Genomic DNA, 19,472 nt, shown 5'->3' on the forward strand with positions numbered 1-19,472 from the left:
ATAAAGATTGACAGACTGGTGTAACAATATAACTTTGTCACCCCTTCAGTAATAAGTCATATAAGGTTGATTTGTTCCCCAGTTGGATTCATCCTGTGCCATGGGATACTGAATACTGATGCTACTGCCCTGAACCTGTGGAAGCTCGCCCTGCAGAGCAGCTCATGTCTATCACTGTACAGAGATGAAGTGTTCCATATCCATAAAGCGGCAGAAGATCTCTTTGTCAACATCAGAGGGTATGACTGAGATTGTGGGTTTTTTTTTTTTCCTATTAACAATTGTCACAAACTTAAGATGAGTGGAGGCGATGCAGATCTTGACCTGCCAGTACGCTTTAGAATGGAGTCTATTTGAGATCTTACCCTTCTGCTGAAGGCTTGAACACAAGAGTAGAAGACTGGCTACTCATAGACGCAGACTGAAGTGTATTTTTTGCTCTCTGAATCTCCTAACTTAGTCAACAAACTTTGCATAAATCATTGGTACAATTGCCTGCTGGAAACTTTGTAATGTATCTCATCAGTGTTTCCTTTTGCCCTCAATTTCGATGTGGTTGATCCTCTTCCTTTATTTCTTCCTAATCTGCTTTTCAATCTGAAACATCAGCTGAATTCCATCTTTCTAGCAAGATGGAAGAGATGTCAGATTACATAGGAGCGCTATGCATGGTGTAGCAGTGAGAAACATGCTCATTTGTTCAACGGGTATCTCTCCAAACTTGGGCTACGTTTGGACCTTCTCATTGCTTTGGCTTTGCCAGGTGGACTCCAGATGTATCCACACACCGTATGCATGCGGTGGGATACGTCGTCCTGTTCCTCCCCTCCGCCCTGAAAGCAAGAGGAAAAGACAACATCTGCAACAGCCAGTGATTGTCTGATGATTATGTTCAGGGTCTTTCCTCCAGTGTTGTCACCATCCTGATATGGACAGGTACATCACTGTGGATGTGCTGTTCTCAGTGGAGGCAGGGGTTGGATGCAATACCTTGCTTGAGTTCAAAAGTACGGTCCCGTATGTAAATATTATCTCAGCAAAGGGAGATCAGTTAAAACAATACCTTTAATGAAAATATCTAATATCTAAGCATACATACTAGTCAAATACACACCCAGACGAAAAACCCCACAAATACAACATGAAAAACAAGAGTGCTAGCTCAACCATAAATTACTTGATAGACACAAATTGTAGCTGACTGGGTATAAACATGTTTACTTCCATAAAGAGTACACTGTATGTGAAAAGTCATATTGGAAAGTACCTTTATATCTTGCATCATTCCCCATGGTCTCTAATGGCCTCCATTGAGTTTACACTTTGCACTACAGGAAGAAGCTGGATCGAAAGACATTCAAGTCTTTCCACCCTATGTTTCCCAAAGGATGTGACGTATACTGTGCAAATGGAGGCAAAAAGGATGCCCCAACCTACAGTATAAGTGTGAATACGGTCAGCTGAGAGTATAAAAAAAAGACCCTTACTACCACTTAGGCCAAAGTGAATCCAAGTACCTGCCAGTTGTATTCAGCTTTGTATCTTGCAATATCTGTCACCCTAGAAATGTCACAAGGACCCATATACATTAGGTTGATGGGTGAAATCACAGATTGGCGTATACTCCTTGAAAAGTAGAATAAGCTTGGTTATATTCCTGGTTAAATCAACGATAAAACATCTACTGACTTCCAAAGTTGTGGAGGAAGATGAGGGGAGTATAAGTTTGTTTAGGCAGCAGTATTATTTTTTTTTACAAATTATAGAAAAAATAATTTTGTGGTCTTCTTAATATGTTTTCTTAAATAGATTTGTTTTGTTTTCCCCCATCATAGATACAACAAAAGAATTAATGACATCCGAGAATGCAAGGAGGCAGCGATTTCTCACGCGTAAGTAACTGATACTAAATGATCTTGTATATAAAATACATTTATACATGTGTAGGAAATATAACAACATTACAAGCTAAATATTTAGTGTCATTTTTTAAAAATTTTTTTAGTGGTGCTACACACAGAGAGAGACGCAAATTTTTAAGGTCCGCACTGAAGGAGCTGGCTACTGTCCTGTCTGACCAACCTGGTTTACTGGGGCCAAAGGTAGGTGTAAGAAGAAAGCATCACTATAGCCACTAGTAACCAACCAGCAGCTATACCAACACAAAGTGAACCACGAGGAGTAAAAAAAGACAAGAGATGAGATGAGTGGAGTGATCTCCATAACTGGAGCAGATGAGTTGTAGTTAATCTGTAGGGCAACAAGGACAGTAGTGTAGGTGCAGCACAGGAGAAGTCTCTGCCTCTTCTGATGTAATAATATACAGTTAGAATGTTTAACGAGGACCTGTCAGGACAATTTGGGACACTAAACCACCCACGGGTCTTTATAGACCACTGGTTTAGTGTCCCAAATCGCCCTTTCCAAAGTTCCTCCGTGGCCACTATAAAAAAAAAAAAAAAGTTGCCTAGAGATGAGTCCAATGAGGCACCTCAGACTCATCACTTGTGCTCCTTGCGCAGTCCTTCAATGATATGGGAGCGCTACACCCTGGCTTCATAGTGCAATAAGCATACGCAGTGAAGGGAGGTTGTAGTATGCCAGTATGTGGTAATCTTCTTATGTGTGTTATCCATGACCTCAGTCCTTCTAAAATCAACTTTTAACATTATGCTAATGAGCCAGGTGATATTAGAGCTCCTCCGTTCTGTAGCTTCACAGGCTGTTACACTGTGCAGTGCAAGACAGTGTAACAGCCCGTGAAGCTACAGAACAGAGGGGCTCTGGTAACAACCCCAGAGACATTCAGACTTGTTAGCATACTTCTACAGTTTGATATTAGAAGGAAGGAGGCCATGGATGACAAATGTAACAAGATTACCACAATCCTGGTGCCTGGATCTGTGAGTGTCTCCTTTCAACAGTTAAGAGCACATTTTGCCCAGTTTTACAAAAATAATACATTTAGTAAATGTACAGGATTTCTTTTTGGATGACACTTCTGCAGTAAGCGGTGACTGTTCTTTCCCTCTAGTGATGCCTAATGTGTTTTGCTTTCTTTCTTTCTTTTCCTCCAGGCTCTTTTTGTATTCATGGCTTTGTCGTTTGCTCGAGATGAAATCATTTGGCTGCTTCGGCATGCAGATAACATTCCAAAGAAGGTGGCAGACGATTTTATGGATAAGTGAGTCACTTTTGTGTTCTCCGGGGCGCGTGTGGTTGCATACATAATATACGGTAATGGGTATTTGTTGAAGACCAGTGTGGAAACTTATCGTGGGAGGAATCACTCGCTGTTTAACTTCATGGAAGGAGGAAATACTGCAAGATTTCTTCACTACCGATATGACGGACCGTTATTCCACATGGCAAGGAAGTAAAAATTAAAGGACACCTACCACCACATTTAGGGGTGGTAGATTGTCCCCCAAACGGATGCTCATTACCTTAGGGGTGAAGGGGGATTCTTCCTGGCGTGCTCCGGGCCATCTTCTATAATAAGATATCGACTTTATATATAAATTTTAATATAACTTTATACAAATGAGCCGGAGGATCTCATATCTCGGCTAGCAGTGCGCCCCCTGGCTCCATCGGAATCTAATTTATTCACATTTATTAATCTCGCACATGTGAGTGATGCAAAAAGTCCTGTGTCTCTCTCTTGCGCGGTTGCACTTGTCTCCCGCGACTGTGCAGGGGAGGTATGCACGGGTGACGTCACCGGCTGTCTGCTGCGCTTGTGGCCAGCCTACATAGGGGGAGGAAAACAAAAGGGGCGTGAATAAATTAGATTCTGACGCAGCCAAGAGGCGCTCAGCCAGCCGAGATGTGAGCACCGCCCGCTCATTTGTTTGAAAATTAAAAGTCAATATTTCTTTATAGAAGATGGCGGGGGGGCATGCCAGGAGGAGTCCCCCATCACCCCTAAGGTAACAAGCATAGGTTTTGGGACAGTCTACCACCCCTAAAAAAGGTGGTAGATGTACTTTAACTAGATCCACATAGCTTTTGGTATTTCAGGGATTTTTACAAAGTACAGATGGTCCCCTACTTAAGGACACCCGACTTAGACGACCCCTTGTTAAAGACTGATTCCTCTGCCCACAGTGAGCTCTGGTGAAGCTCTCCGGAAGTTTTACTATAGTCCCAGGCTGCAATAATCAGCTGTAAGATGTCTGTGATGAAGCTTTATTAATAATTCTTGGTCCCATTAAAAAAAATGTTTTGTTTGGATCTACAATTATAAAATATACAGTTTCGACTTGCATACAAGTTTAACTTAAGTACAAACGCAAGGAACCCATCTTGTACATAACCCAGAGACTGCCTGTACAATGCTTTAAGTTTGTTCTCCATGAGTAATGGACGGTGTTGAGACGATGAATGGGGAACTATTTTGTTAAATCTAATTTCCATCATCTGTAAATATTAATGAGCTTGTAAATTAATGAGTAATTGGTAATTATTATTTTTTGTATCCTATTTAGACATATAGCGGAGCTCATATTTTATATGGAAGAGCTGCGGGCACACGTCAGGAAATATGGGCCTGTGATGCAGAGATATTATGTGCAGTACCTGTCTGGCTTTGATGCAGTGGTCCTGAATGAACTGGTACAGGTAGGAGACCGCTCTGTTACCACTTTGCTTTGCACTGCAGTGACTTCACATGAAAGTCCATGAAATGGTGTCTGGGTAATACAGTCCATATCTGGGGACCCAGATGTGTACCATCATATTCATCCATGGTGTCCTTGCCTCTCCATGGGACTACTGTGCTGTACTAAACCACGTTTACAGGACAGGGCATTAGTCTTGGTGATGAGCCCTGACTTACAGGACCACAGATGCTGATGTAGTAGGAAGTCTGGATCCCGGGGTCACATACTTTTAAATTTCATGAACTGAATACACCCTTGTGTAGCAGTCTTATAGGTGGAGAACCTTTATGTCACAGGTGTTTTAGATGTTTAATACTATATTTTGCAAGAGCTTTTCTTTAGGTGATAAGACATTTTGGATTACCCTTTTTCAAAAACGTAAAAAAAAAGCATGAGGCAAATTTACTATTTTTTGGGGCACTTTCCTGTGTAGGTACGTATTTGTACTCTATTGACTTTTGTCATTTTGAGAAGGACGGGATCTCTGTTGTAGATTGTGGAGTGGCTATGATTGGTCACCCGCAATGTGCATGTATGTACATATATACTGTAGTTAGACTTGGAACGGCAGAGGGAGCTGTGCGGTCATAATCTGCAAGTCCTCTGTATTTACTATTTTCCCAAGTTTTATGATTGTTTATCTTTTGAAGTGTCCTCCCTGATAGAATCGACTTGTTTTTTTGTTTTGGATCTATAGCATTATTACCCATGAGTCTTCAAAAAAAAAAACCATTTTGATCATCTGCTGCACTTGCAGTATAAGAATTCTCACGTGTAGTTGTGCTGATTTTTAGGCTGCATTCACACTACAGTATGGGGGACGTATATGCGGCCAATATGCGTCCCCCATACACTTCTATGGGCTCGTGGCGCCCTACGGGAGCGGTACGGTGCAGCACACGTTTGGCACCATACCGCTCCGTAGCCCGGGAAAAGATAGGACATGTCCTATCTTTTCCCGTATTACGGCGTCGCGGCCATACATCGCTATGGAGAGGGGCGGGGGGGAGCTGTGCTCATCTCCTCCTCCTCTCCCTGCGCTGCCGTGTGCCCGCCGTGCTACGGTGCGGCGGGCTCACGACAGTGTGCATGCAGCCTTAGTATGGACCACTAGATGGCTTTCTTCTACAAGCTATTCTCTGTATATTCTCCGTATTATCACCAGAGCATTGTAGCTGGTTACAGACTCTTGGTGTGTGACGTTGCACTGTGATCTTCTGATTTGTGTGGTTTTGTTGCTCTAGAATCTCTCTGTGTGTCCCGAGGATGAATCCATCATCATGTCCTCCTTTGTAAACACAATGACGTCACTAAACGTAAAACAAGGTAAGATATACAGAAGGCAGGGGAATTTATTTCATTTGAATAAATAAGACTTTTATAGAATATCGACAAGAATTTATACAGATGAAGTGACTTCCTAGGTTCATGTTATTGAGGGCCTTTTGTATTATTTATGAGATTGTGGTAGTTGGACTCTCAGAACCCCTGGTGGTGCCAGGTATTGCATCACTTGAATGGGATGGAGCTGTGTTGCCCTGCACCATTTGTTATCTAGTATGCAAGTTGCTTGCAGGTCTACAGACCCATCTAACTACAAAGTGCTGGTATGAGTCTAACAGCCCCTTCAATCCACAAGGGTATCTAGATGGACCCATACAGTCTGGTCCATACTAAATATATGACATCCACTTAGGTGGAAAAACATGGCTTCTTCCAAAAACAGCTCCTCTATTGACCACAGGTATTGTGTGGTTTTGTAACTAAGTTCCATTCGTCTCTATACAGCTGAGCCGCAATACCAGCACAAACCAAGGTCAGGTGTGGCGCTGTTTTTGAAAGAAAGCAGATATTTTTTTTTCGATTTCTGAACAACCCTTTAAAGGGGTTGTCCGAGAGTTCTGGAAAAAAACTAAAGGTGGCCGGGAGAGGGCTGATTAAAAAAATAAAGTCCTACTTACCTTACGGTGCCCTCCGGTATCCAGCGCTGCTGTCACTCTGGTCCGGCCGGCCACGCCTACCTGTCCCTATTCACAGCATTGTGTATGGGGGCCGGAAGGTTGTCGGGTTCGGGCGGAAGCTGAGTCCAGCGCTGCTCCAGCAGCCATGTTTGTTTACATGGCGCCTGGACCGGAGCAACAGTAGCGCTGGATACCCGGAGAGCACCGGGAAGGTAAGTAGGACTTTATTTTTATAAGCAGCCCTCTCCCGGCCACCTTTTAGTTTTTTTTTTTTCAGAACTCGGACAACCCCTTTAACTGTTCTTTCTACCTTTGGATTGAGGTTTCTGGCTGACTGACCCCCACTGTACAGAAAGTAATGATATATCACAGTCTTATACCATTCTGTGGGCAAAACTAAAAGTACTTTGATATAGGCTTAGGAAGGGGGCAAATTACAGCACTTGTCATCATTACTATTAACTTAAAGGGGTATTCTCATCTGGGCATTGGCTTATAATTTAATTCATATCATGTTTCTATGGAACAAAATGGTGACATTTATGGGAAATTATCTTCACACAGGTACATTTTTTTAATAACATAAATTAAACTATAATAAAAATGAAACCAAATAAAAATTGGTGCTCTCCTCTGGCACTCACTCCTAGCGTTCTCTTCTCGCCCGGCTTGTCTTCTGCCGGTATCTTCTGACTTACAGTTTGGGCAGAGGCACATCCATACTCTCTGCCTGCATGCATAGATGTACCTCTGCCCACACTGCCGGGAACCAGGAGCTGAGTGGAGAAGAGGACACCGGAGGTAAGTACTAAGATGATTATTTTATCATGGAAAGGGCACTGTTGGGCATTTTTTAAAGAGTAGTTGCTGCATTTTTCAACTTGGGCTTATACTCGAGTCAATTAGTTTCCCCAGTTTTTTGTGTGTCAAATAGGTACCTTGGTTTATACTCGGGTCGGCTTATACTCGAGTATAAGGTACGGTACTCCTTTAAACTGAGGCACTCAGAATCCTTATACAAGGATTTCACAGCATCTCTATATTTAATGAAGTGCAGACTCCTTGGATTCCTACACCTCCCCTTATTATCTACATTGTAACTTTGATATTCAGTCTTGTATATTTTTGCTTCTAGTTGAAGACGGAGAAGTTTTTGACTTTCGAGGAATGAGGCTGGATTGGTTCAGATTACAGGTAATCCCTTTTTTTGAGCTTTTTGGCTCTGTATCTTAGCTTGATCTGTAGCTTGATGCCTCTTATAAGACCTTGTTCATATGTGAAGGATTTGTTTCGAGTTCACACCTATGAATCCATAACAAAGTACAAAATGTCAAATGCAAAAGTATATAGCTAATTCAGGGAACCTAAATGAAGTATGAAAAACAAAAAGATATCCCTAGCACACAAAAACAATGCCACTCTACTCCAATTACTGGCCACATTGGAGATCTGTAAAGGCCAACGCAGTGATTGGTGCCTTCCTTTTATGTTAGGACCCCCATTTTGAACTTGATTTTCTATATATTTTTAATCATCTTTAAAGCCCTAATAATAGCGAGTAGCAATAGGAGCAGCAAATGTGTGAAGGGACATTGTCAATATGTATTGGAAATCAAAACTCTAGGATTATGTGCACCTGGAGTAATATATTACAGCTTTACTTCTTCATTAGGTTGGTGAGAGCAAGTTTTGTAAGCTTGGGTCCACCGATCAATCATAGTGTTAAAGGGAAATCCGTCACTGATTTTGACCATACAAAGCTTCATACAGTGTTGGGTGTTGATCCTGGAGGTCTGTATAATCATACATTGCGTCTACTGTTAGTAGCAGCAGGACTGTTAAATATTCATTTATATCCGTCATTATAGCTGGATTTGGTGTACTGGTGTATGATATCTCTTCGCTATACTGCTGTACAACCCGTCCTCCCTTGAAGAGATCTCACACACCATTGCACCAGAGTGCTCAAAGTCCAGCTACAATCCTGGAATATTAATACATTCTCACAGTCCTGCTTTTACTAACACAAGATTAAGCAGATCTCCAGAGCCAATACTGAACACTGTCAAAATTGCTAACACATTATCTTAAAACTGCAGGAATAACACAAACTATAAAGATGTCCTTAAACTTTCAATGCAATTTATATCCCAGAAGATAGAGTGTAGTAGAGCAGCTCAGAATATGCATTGTGCAATATTGTCATCAGACCATGGACCTTTCACTGCTCCACGATTTTACAGCTTTAATTACCGGGAAATAGTTTCACTTGAGAAAATTCAGCAGAACCTCATTGATCTTCCTTCTTGGAAAGGCAGAAGCGGATTTGTTAAGATGCCATGTTACACTGAAAAGGGCCTTTAAGCAGAAGCGTTTAGCATGTGGAATAGGTTCAGGCTGACATTGTGGGCAATATTTAATGTCTAATTTCTGGGTAATGTATAAGTCAGATTAATGCTTCGCTGAAAAGGGTTCTGTTCATTTGTATTATGAGCGGAACAGCAGGGAAGTGTTCTGCAGCGCCGCCATCAATTGCCCTTCTCAGCAGCACTAAATGATTGGTGGCAGAGCACCGCCCGGAGGAAACCACTTCCCCAGAAATTGTTCATAAGCTGCCATCTGAAATTGTACTTACAGAATTTTATTTCTCAAGTTAATCGGTTTTTAAGGGGTTATTTTTCTCATAGAATTTTACTTTCTTTTTTTTTTATTTATAAATCTTTGGCTCGGGAAACATAGTCAAGACTTGTATGCATTTACAGTATTTTTAAAGTCAAATGAAGTAGAAAAGAGAAAAAGTCAAGCAGAACAACCAGATTTGTACGTCTGTCATAAAACTTAAAGAAGTCGTCCAGGTTCATTAATATTTTTGTTATTCACCCAAGGAAATGGGTAAAAAAATGGGTAAAAACAAACTTACTGTGGTACTTGGTTAAGGTCCATTGTGACACTACCGATCTCCAGCGGCCTCTGGTGCGTGGTCGGGGCGCTCCGGTCATGGTGCGTGGTCGGGGCGCTCCGGTCATGGTGCGTGGTCGGGGCGCTCCGGTCATGGTGCGTGGTCGGGGCGCTCCGGTCATGGTGCGTGGTCGGGGCGCTCCGGTCATGGTGCGTGGTCGGGGCGCTCCGGTCATGGTGCGTGGTCGGGGCGCTCCGGTCATGGTGCGTGGTCGGGGCGCTCCGGTCATGGTGCGTGGTCGGGGCGCTCCGGTCATGGTGCGTGGTCGGGGCGCTCCGGTCATGGTGCGTGGTCGGGGCGCTCCGGTCATGGTGCGTGGTCGGGGCGCTCCGGTCATGGTGCGTGGTCGGGGCGCTCCGGTCATGGTGCGTGGTCGGGGCGCTCCGGTCATGGTGCGTGGTCGGGGCGCTCCGGTCATGGTGCGTGGTCGGGGCGCTCCGGTCATGGTGCGTGGTCGGGGCGCTCCGGTCATGGTGCGTGGTCGGGGCGCTCCGGTCATGGTGCGTGGTCGGGGCGCTCCGGTCATGGTGCGTGGTCGGGGCGCTCCGGTCATGGTGCGTGGTCGGGGCGCTCAGGTCATGGTGCGTGGTCGGGGCGCTCAGGTCATGGTGCGTGGTCGGGGCGCTCAGGTCATGGTGCGTGGTCGGGGCGCTCAGGTCATGGTGCGTGGTCGGGGCGCTCAGGTCATGGTGCGTGGTCGGGGCGCTCAGGTCATGGTGCGTGGTCGGGGCGCTCAGGTCATGGTGCGTGGTCGGGGCGCTCAGGTCATGGTGCGTGGTCGGGGCGCTCCGGTCATGGTGCGTGGTCGGGGCGCTTTGATTAATCTAACAAAACCAACAAGAGTGTCATTTTGCCCATTTAAAGTGGTTTGAATAGGCATTTTTATATAATATATAGAATTTTTTTTGTGGTTTTCCACTAAAAATGTTTCCACCAGAAAATTATGGACTTAGAACTCATGGGTTCTGTTGCACTTTACTTTACCCTATTATTTTTTTTTCACTTATTTCGCATTTCTTTATGTGAAGTACAGGTCCATCTCAAACTTTGCAGGTTTTTCTTTTGCTTTTTTTAAAAAAAATTATTTTTTTGTATGAAACGCAGAGCAGTAGTTGCCCTTTAAGTCCCAGGGTCAACATCTGCAAAGAGTTTGTATGTTCTCTCCGTGGGTTTCCTCCGGGTCCTCCGGTTTCCTCCCACACTCCAAAACATACTGGTAGGTTGATTAGATTGTGAGCCCTGTTGTGGACAGGGGCTGATTTGGCAAGCTCTGTGCAGTGCTGCGTAATCGGTGTGCACTATATACAGTAAATAAAGGAATTGTTATTAATTATTTTATAAGGATAAGGTGTGTAGCGGGGAATGTTGCTACATTTTGTAGAAAATATTTTAATTGGTTAAAAATATTTCAAAATAATGTGCAAAAAATAAAGCTCTGTTTATAAAAATGGAAACAAAGTTTCCACAGTTTTTTTTTTTTTTTTTTTTGTGTGTGTGTGAAACCCCTGCACTCTGTCCTTATTTCTCTACTGAAGCTGAGATAAAACCTTGCAGGCACAATATCCCTTCACCCTTGATATTGGTGCTATTATTTCAACACATTAGTTCACACAACCTTCCTCCAAAATAAAAACTAGTTGAGAACCGAGTTGCCACATCGTGATGTAATGATGCCCCTTTTAATCCTAAATTATAGCAAATAAAAGAGAATTATAGACCTCGATTTTGCACAGTTTAATGTCCGAACAAAACCGGCCCATTTCTTTTTTCCCCCTTCAAATGTCAGACACTGTTTTACAAGTGAGACATTAAAGCGATTGTCAGATTCGGAGCCAAAGATGTGTTGGCTGAAGACTGGATGTAAGAAGTGCACAAACATCTGTGCAACAGTAGCTGAATAGCACTTTGTCTCGCCTGACCTGAGAACGCTTTGATGATCGCAGAATGCCTTCCGCTTGTATTATTTTTGGCCTGGAAGCCAGGAGGTTGTGCATCAAAATGCAGAATAGTTTCTACAAAAACAGGCTGCCCTTTTCTTGGTCGCCTTTCAAGGGGGGAAGAAACCACTTTAAAGTCAGGCTATCTGGGCATTTTGTCTTTGTTTTGAGATAATGGTGAAACCGTGCTTCAAAAGATGTGCTGACAAACCTTAACATCCCACTTTGATTGAGTCATGGAAATCCGGAGAGAGCGTTTTAACAGATTCATAGCAGCTCGAAATGAAATACAGAGGAACTCGGGGCTGAGGAATTTTCATCAGATATGGCTGCCAAACTTCTCTTTAAGCTGCTTTAAAAAAAAAATCACAAAATCTGAGCTTTATCCTTTCAACAATGGCACTTTAATCCTCCAGATTCAGATCCCAAGGCTAGTTGGTCAGTTTTTACAGTGATTAATGGTGTTCTGAAAATTTAAGAAAGAGAGAATCCATAGTGGGAATAGATGAGGTAGACCTTGAAGGTGTAGGGTCACAATGGCAGAGGTAATAGAGGTTTTAAGGAGTTTTCTTGTATGCAAAGTGCCATGAAAATGGGGTGTGTTTGAACCTTTAATAAGCTGTCCTTACTGCTCCTGCGCCACTCTCCGCCCCCACTTCCTGTGTCTCCCAACACAACAGGAAGCAAGGTAAGGCAGCTCAGCCAATCACTGGCAGGAGCTGTTACCCCTCTGTGATTGGCCAAGCACCACTGCTGGAGTGATGCCACAAAGAAACAATTTTTTTTTGCATATGAAATGGCCGGGAGTCACTGTGTATCCCGCAGCCGTCCTGTGGTATTGAGCGCTGAATTCATGTGGCCATGGAGGCCCCAATGGTTTGTGTGTGGCCACTGCTGCTAGGGTTCGGGGGGTGATCATATCCAAGGACTACAATACAATATAACTACCGTACATTTTTTTTAATAATATGCAATTGAAGAAATGTGGTTATATGGCAGATTAATTAAATGTAAATTCTTATATGAGAATACCGCTTTAACCTTTGGGTGATCTAAACCTTACATTTTATATGCAGTGAGCTGTCCTTATATATGCTATTCCAATGCTAATCTTTGCTTATATCCCTTTAAGGCCTACACCAGTGTTTCCAAAGCATCACTGAGTCTAGCTGACCACAGGGAGCTTGGAAAGATGATGAACACTATAATATTCCATACAAAGATGGTGGATTCCTTAGTGGAAATGCTGGTGGAGACTTCAGATCTCTCCATATTTTGGTAAGAACTTTTCAGTTTTAAAATTATTAGCTGATTCTCTCTGAGTTTTAAGTCTTGTTGTGTTGCATCACTTCAGTTCTACAGGCAGTACCCAAGTTTTTTACAAGATAGTCTTGTTCTTAAAGGGAACCTGTCATCAGAAACTGGCCTAATAAACCACTAGTAGTATGTTGTCAAGCAGCTTCTATATGATGTTTCTTTCATGGCCTGGTGTGCTGGCATCATCCAGAAAATCAAATGTAAATTGGTTTTATGAAGTCAAGGAGGCTTGATGGTCCTGTGTCCAGGGACATCACTCATCAGATCTCCTGAAGCCCGGCCGAGGTTGTTAATCACATGGGAGGAGATGCTCAGAGGCAGGGAGAGCATGACTTCAATGTTAAACTGTCCGCCTCCTTGACTTTATACATCTAACTCTAAATTTGGTTTTCTGGGTGATGTCATCAAGCTTGGTCATGAAAGAAGCATGATCTAGAAGCTGTTCAACTTAACATGCTTAAAATGCTGGCAGTGGTTTAATAGGCCAATTTCTGATGAGAGGTTCCCTTTGGGTTGATCACTGCAGCCTTGAATAAAGAAAAGCATCCAGAGAGTCTCACCAGAGGTCACAGTGGGCAGGGAGATCCGCCTGTAACTAGGGGTTGCCTGTAAGTTGCGTGTCTTTAAGTTGTGGACAGGCTGTATAAGATATGCATTTTTTATGTAATTACACAATTGGGCCCCATTCACCCTGTTTTGTGGGTGTGTATATACTTCCCCTTAGATGGCAATAGGCTCCCATACACTGGGAATGTTCTATCTTTCCCCTTTCGTCTGGCCGTGTATCCCTATGGAGAGGAGAGGGGTGAGTGTAATTATATTACATAAGCCCTATTATGAAAACCAATGATGGGTAATGATGGTGTAAGATGTTCTGAAGGGGCGACCGAAGTCCATAGAAATGGGGCACCCCTTCATCTTAAAACCATAGATTCTTATTAATATGTGAATATAACCTTAAGACAATTATACACTATTTTATTTTAGGTGTTTTTAATCTGCATAGTCTTGTGCTTGAGGAAGGAGGGAGTGTTGATCCAGGAATTATCCAGGAGTTTCTAAGGAAGGACAATTGGTGTCCGACCTTTTAGAGGATTTTTTCCTTCCTCTGGATCAACACTGTAGACAATGATATAGATTGGACTTGTTAGATTTACTTACTATGTAAAAATTGAATTTCAATCTGCCAGATGAGTCTTTCCCAACTTTTTTCCAAATAGTCAAAATTCTATTCCATAGAAATTGTCAGGTTCAGTTGTTGTTACTGTAATGTGTGTGACAACCTTAATCCAGCAAGAGCAGCGTTTGGCCGCTGTATATGGGAGAAGGTATGACCTGGAGAGTGATAATCCACCTTGTGTTTTTGTCTTTTTGATATTTAGCTTTTACAGTCGAGCATTTGAGAAGATGTTCCAGCAGTGCTTGGAGCTGCCGTCACAGTCCAGATACTCCATCTCATTCCCTCTTATCTGCACTCACTTTATGAGCTGCACCCATGAGCTTTGCCCTGAAGAGGTAAGGGGTTTTTGTTGGTAAATTATTATGTATGTTTTCAGAAATCCTCTTCATAACATTTTGGAGAGCTTATCAACATGAGTACTCGCTTCTACAGTACAGAATGGATAGATGTACACATTTTCCACATTTATTTGACTTGTATTGAGAAATCTGCTTATGGTTTCATGTAGCTGTCTATACATTCATATTTTTTGGTTGGTCAGCTATGAGTAATATATGCGCTAATCTGCAAGATTAGAAAAACTTTCATAAGATTTTGCCTGCTTCAAAAATCTCATAAAATTATCTGCTCCCAATATATGTTTTTTTCGGCTTGGAGATGAGAAAAATCCAGCGGAATATGTGTAAGAGTCCTCCTTCCTTATATAGATATTTAAGAATTAATGCTAAACAGTATGGGGTACAACGTCTAACTATACATGTTAGATGGCATTTATTCTTCACATTTACATAGTTATGGATGTGGTGGTTTTTTAATGTAATTTTGACTTATCAAGGCAGATTGACATATTGTGTTGGAAAGAGTAGATTTTGTGCTGCAAGTTACTTTTTTTGGTTGGCTGTGAACAAACATTGACTTTACATGTCAAACTTTAGGTGAATATACAGTGCTTACGGAAAGTATTTAGACCCCTTTACGTTTTTCACTGTTTCATTGCAGCCACATGGTAAGATGAAAAATATTCTTTGCTCATTAATGTACACTCTGCCCTCATCTTGACAGAGAAAAAACAGAAATATCACATGGTGATAAGTATTCAGTCCCTTTGCTCAGTATTGAGAAGAAGCAGCGTTGGAGCTAGTGCAGCCAGGAGTCTTCTTGGGAATGATGCAACAAGTTTTTCACACCTGGATTTGGGGATCCTCTGCCTCTTCCTTGCAGATCCTCCCCAGGTTGGATGGTGAACATTGGTGGACACCATTTTCAAGTCTCTCCAGAGGGTTTAGGTCCGGGCTCTGGCTGGGCCAGTTAGGAATGGTCACAGAGATGTTCTGAAGCCTCTGCTTTGTTATTTTAGCTGTGAGTTTAGGGTCATTGTATTGTTGGAAGATGAACCTTCGGCCCAGTCTGAGGTCCAGAACTCTGGAAGAGCTTTTCATCCAGGATATCTCTGTACTTCATTCTGCATTCATTTTTCCTTCAATAGCAACCAGTCGTCCTATCCCTGCCCCCATAGCATGATGCTGCCCCCACCATGTGTCACTGCTGGGATTGTGTTTGGTCGGTGATGAGCAGTGCCTGGTTTTCTCCACACACTCACACCGCTTAGAATTAACACAAAAAGCTGATTCTTCATGTCATCAGAGCAGAGAATCTCATTTCTCCTAGCCTGGGAGCCCTTCATGTCTTTCTTTGCAAACTGTATGTAGATTTTATGTCTTGCACTGAGGTGAGGCTTCCGTCGACACACTCTGCCATAAAGGTCACAGCAAAGGGTCTGAATACTTATGACCATGTGATATTTCACTTTTTCTTGTTTAATAAATTAGCAAAAATATCTACTATCTATTTCAGTTTTTTCTGTAAAGATGGGGGCAGAGTTTACATTAATGAGCATAAAAAACCTTTTTGATCTTATCAATTGGCTGCAATGAAACAAAGAGTGAAAAATGTAAAAGGGTAGCTTACATGTCAGTTTTTTCAGGGACTGCATTTGGAATCTTGAGATATTGGGGGAAAGTTGATGGAATTTTTGATGCAAAAAAAGTTGGAGGTGTGATGTCTGGTAAAGGCGCTTCTGCTCCTTACACTTCCCACAGTACAATCTGCATCTGAACTAGTGATGTAGGGAGTACAAGTGTCTTCACACCTTCCTCTTCCTCCTGCAGCCCAGATCTCTGTGATCCCAGTCCGGTATTAGTCTGTGGCCCATTGGGTGGAGAACACTGGTCTATAGTATGGAATCTAATCTGGGGTAGTAATAGGAGTTACAGTAACACTCTAGTTACTTTGGGGTAGTTAAAGGGGTTCATTTTTTTCAAATCTAGTTTTTAGTGGATTACTCTGTCTTGCTGGGACACAAAGTTGGACAGACTAATCATCCTTTTCCCCTATCTATGTGTTCTGCACAGTGGAGACTGTGCAACTATGTTTCAGTGTCCAATATGCTAATCAGGCTCCCTACTGTCCTGTGGGTGTTCTTTGACTGGAGCAGACATCCTGGCTCCACCTATCTGACTGAGAAAATTGACAATGCACCAGAATCGGTGGATTTGCCCCTTTTAAAGGATGCAAAGATCAGGCTTTGGAGGTGGTGAAAGCTCCCCTGTAGGTGAATGCAGTAGGGATTTAAAATGTAATGCAATGTGTAAAGGATTTTTTTTGTCTCCTGTCAGTTATCATTGTGTTAATGAAATGATATATATAAAGAAAATTTGCTCAGATTGAGCCTTGTAACATTTCAGAGACATCACATTGGAGATCGCAGTCTTTCTCTATGTAATATGTTCTTGGATGAAATGGCCAAACAAGCCCGCAATCTCATCACGGATATCTGCACAGAACAGTGCACCCTAAGTGATCAGGTAAGGGCATTTTATTATGTCACATCTAAAAGTGCTAAGAACACTGCGGTCATTCATTTTTTTACCTTTTTAATATTTTGATGTATATGACCATAGAGTTGTTTTGATCTGTGCCAGACATGGTATAGAGAATAGAGGGGCTTAAATATTTTTAAGCCAAGATTTTATGCTAAAGGAAAGCTACCATCAATAAACCAGGGGCACTTATTCATGGACCTAGGCATTGTGACTGTGGGAATCTCCTTCCTTGGGGAATATAATATCCTGCAACTTTACATTCCTGCCACTATATATTCTATAATTAGACTTTTACTTGCAAATTCAGTAGTATTTTTCTTTGCAGCAGTTAACTCATTTACATCACACATACATTAGATCACATAGAAACTAACACCTATATAAAAAAAAAAACATCATTGCAACCTTTTCAGAGAAGTGATGATGTAATCCCCTGGTTGAACAGAGCGTGCCTTGAAAACTCTCATTAGACCTCAATAAGTCTATTGTTGTCTTCTGTTATGAGGCTACTGTAAAGCGGAATTACTAAATGTTAGAACTCCGATAAGATGGCACCACCCATAGTCACGGACAAAAAAAATCAAATAAAGAATATGGAGGTCATTTATCATTCGCCGGCGTTGCTTCGGGGCAACCGGATACATCACAAGGCTTTGACCTCTTGGCGCATCTGTCCGAGGCACGCGCAGCGCTTATATGGGCTTATCGGGTCCTGGAGTAGAAACAAACACAGCCGGGAAATTTTTACGTATGAAAGTTCCCTAGCCGCAGCGCATCGCCCACAACCGCCGGCCACTCTAACCCCCGGGCATGAGGGTGGTGGATTGGGGAAAATAATCGCAAATATCCCCCAATGTATCTGTTTTTAAAAAAGTACAAAAGAAAAATGGTGATACGTGTCCTTTAAGTAAAATCCAGTAGTATTGATTCTGTACAAATTGACAAAGTGATCAGAACTTTTTCAGAACTTTTGGATATTTTTGTGGTTGTTCTTCATTGCTTTATGTTAACTTGAGACCAGTGTATACTAGAATGTTTTTCTAGAAAAAAACCTATGGTACCCCTTGCATGAGTGGACAATGGAGGGCAAGACTCAGAAAAGACAATGTACCAAATCAATAAAAATCTAATACTTTTATTGTTATCAAATTGATAAAACATGATATTAAAAATCAAAGACAGTGCAGAAGCAGTATCACAGAAATGCCGTCAAACCGGTCAGAATTGGAGGAAATGTGGGTAATACCAATATTGAGAGGGTTTTTGAAGCCTAGTGCAATTGTGACCAGATAGGTAATCTAAGAGAGTAAATAGTTAAGTCCTATAGTGGATCAAACCTAAGCTCTCCGTGTGGGGAATAAAAGCTCCTTACCAGTGACAGAGTGGGATTCTCATCTGTCCGCGATGGCGGCAGGCTCGACGCGCGTTTCGGCTCTGGTCGAGCCTTCGTCTGGGCTCAACCAGAGCCGAAACGAATTTCTGCTCTGCCGCCATCGCGGACAGATGAGAATCCCACTCTGGGGATTAAAAGCTCCTTACCAGTGACACACGGGGAGCCTAGGTTTGATCCACTATAGGACTTAACTATTTACTCTCTTAGATTACCTATCTGGTCACAATTGCACTAGGCTTCAAAAACCCTCTCCTTATCCTTTTTATCTCAATATTGGTATTACCCACATTTCCTACCCACATTTCCTCCAATTCTGTCCGGTTTGACGGCATTTCTGTGTCACCGCTTCTGCATTGTCTTTGTTATCAAATTGATAAAACATGATATTAAAAATCAAAGTATTAGATTTTTATTGATTTGGTACATTGTCTTTTCTGAGTCTTGCCCTCCATTGTCCACTCATGCAAGGGGTACCATAGGTTTTTTTCTAGTTGTATATATTCAGGCATTTGACTCGGTGTGCTCTACCTACACAAGATGTCACTAGCCAAAAAGCAGTTGCTAGCTAATCTACTTTAGATCAATTGCATGACATCTCTTGTTTTTCCTGTTTTCTACAATTGTGCATGTAGAATGTTTTTCTATAGGTTTCAAAATGATATTTTGTTACTTGCTTTTCTTTGCCGGCTTGGTAAGCTGAATGTTGGGATAGAATGCCCACCTGAGTAGATCCTATTATTATGAGATCCTGGGGTTCCAAGAATTTTATTTCTTCCCATTCTTTATTCATTTGTAGCTACTGCCAAAACACTGTGCCAAAACAATCAGTCAAGCAGTGAACAAAAAGTCAAAAAAGCAGACTGGAAAGAAAGGAGAACCTGAGCGAGAAAAACCCGGGGTTGAAAGCATGAGAAAAAATAGACTTGTGGTTACAAAGTAAGAGCCTTTTTTATTTATTTATTTTTTTATGCTAAGCTTTTTGTAATTAAATGTTGTGTCTTTGTGATTTATTTTTGCCTTTTATTCCAGTCACTTGGAGCAAATTTAATTGAGTTTTTTTTTTTAAATCGATGGGCGAGTTGTCATGTGCTTTTTCAATTAGCCATCAATAAAGCTATGTAGTTGAATAAAAGTAAAAAATTAAATAAATAAACAAATAAAACTTGCAGAACAAAGGCT

At 42.0% G+C, this 19,472-nt stretch overlaps 1 protein-coding gene across 4 annotated transcripts in view; it reads left to right on the forward strand.

Annotated features, from left to right (window-relative positions):
• The window catches only part of NCKAP1 (NCK associated protein 1), a 73,112-nt gene that overhangs the window by 34,761 nt on the left and 18,879 nt on the right, over positions 1-19,472 (forward strand). For all 4 annotated transcript variants that reach the window (XM_072121568.1, XM_072121569.1, XM_072121570.1 and 1 more), the window contains 11 exons: positions 83-239; positions 1,836-1,892; positions 2,006-2,102; positions 3,078-3,184; positions 4,491-4,623; positions 5,909-5,990; positions 7,761-7,819; positions 12,654-12,799; positions 14,221-14,353; positions 16,763-16,882; positions 19,090-19,229. In XM_072121568.1, coding sequence (XP_071977669.1) covers positions 83-239; positions 1,836-1,892; positions 2,006-2,102; positions 3,078-3,184; positions 4,491-4,623; positions 5,909-5,990; positions 7,761-7,819; positions 12,654-12,799; positions 14,221-14,353; positions 16,763-16,882; positions 19,090-19,229 — 1,231 coding nt within the window. The remainder of the gene's footprint in view (positions 1-82; positions 240-1,835; positions 1,893-2,005; positions 2,103-3,077; positions 3,185-4,490; positions 4,624-5,908; positions 5,991-7,760; positions 7,820-12,653; positions 12,800-14,220; positions 14,354-16,762; positions 16,883-19,089; positions 19,230-19,472) is intronic.

Source organism: Engystomops pustulosus, chromosome 8, assembly GCF_040894005.1.
Source record: "Engystomops pustulosus chromosome 8, aEngPut4.maternal, whole genome shotgun sequence".
In the NCBI taxonomy this organism is placed as follows: Eukaryota; Metazoa; Chordata; class Amphibia; order Anura; family Leptodactylidae; genus Engystomops; species Engystomops pustulosus.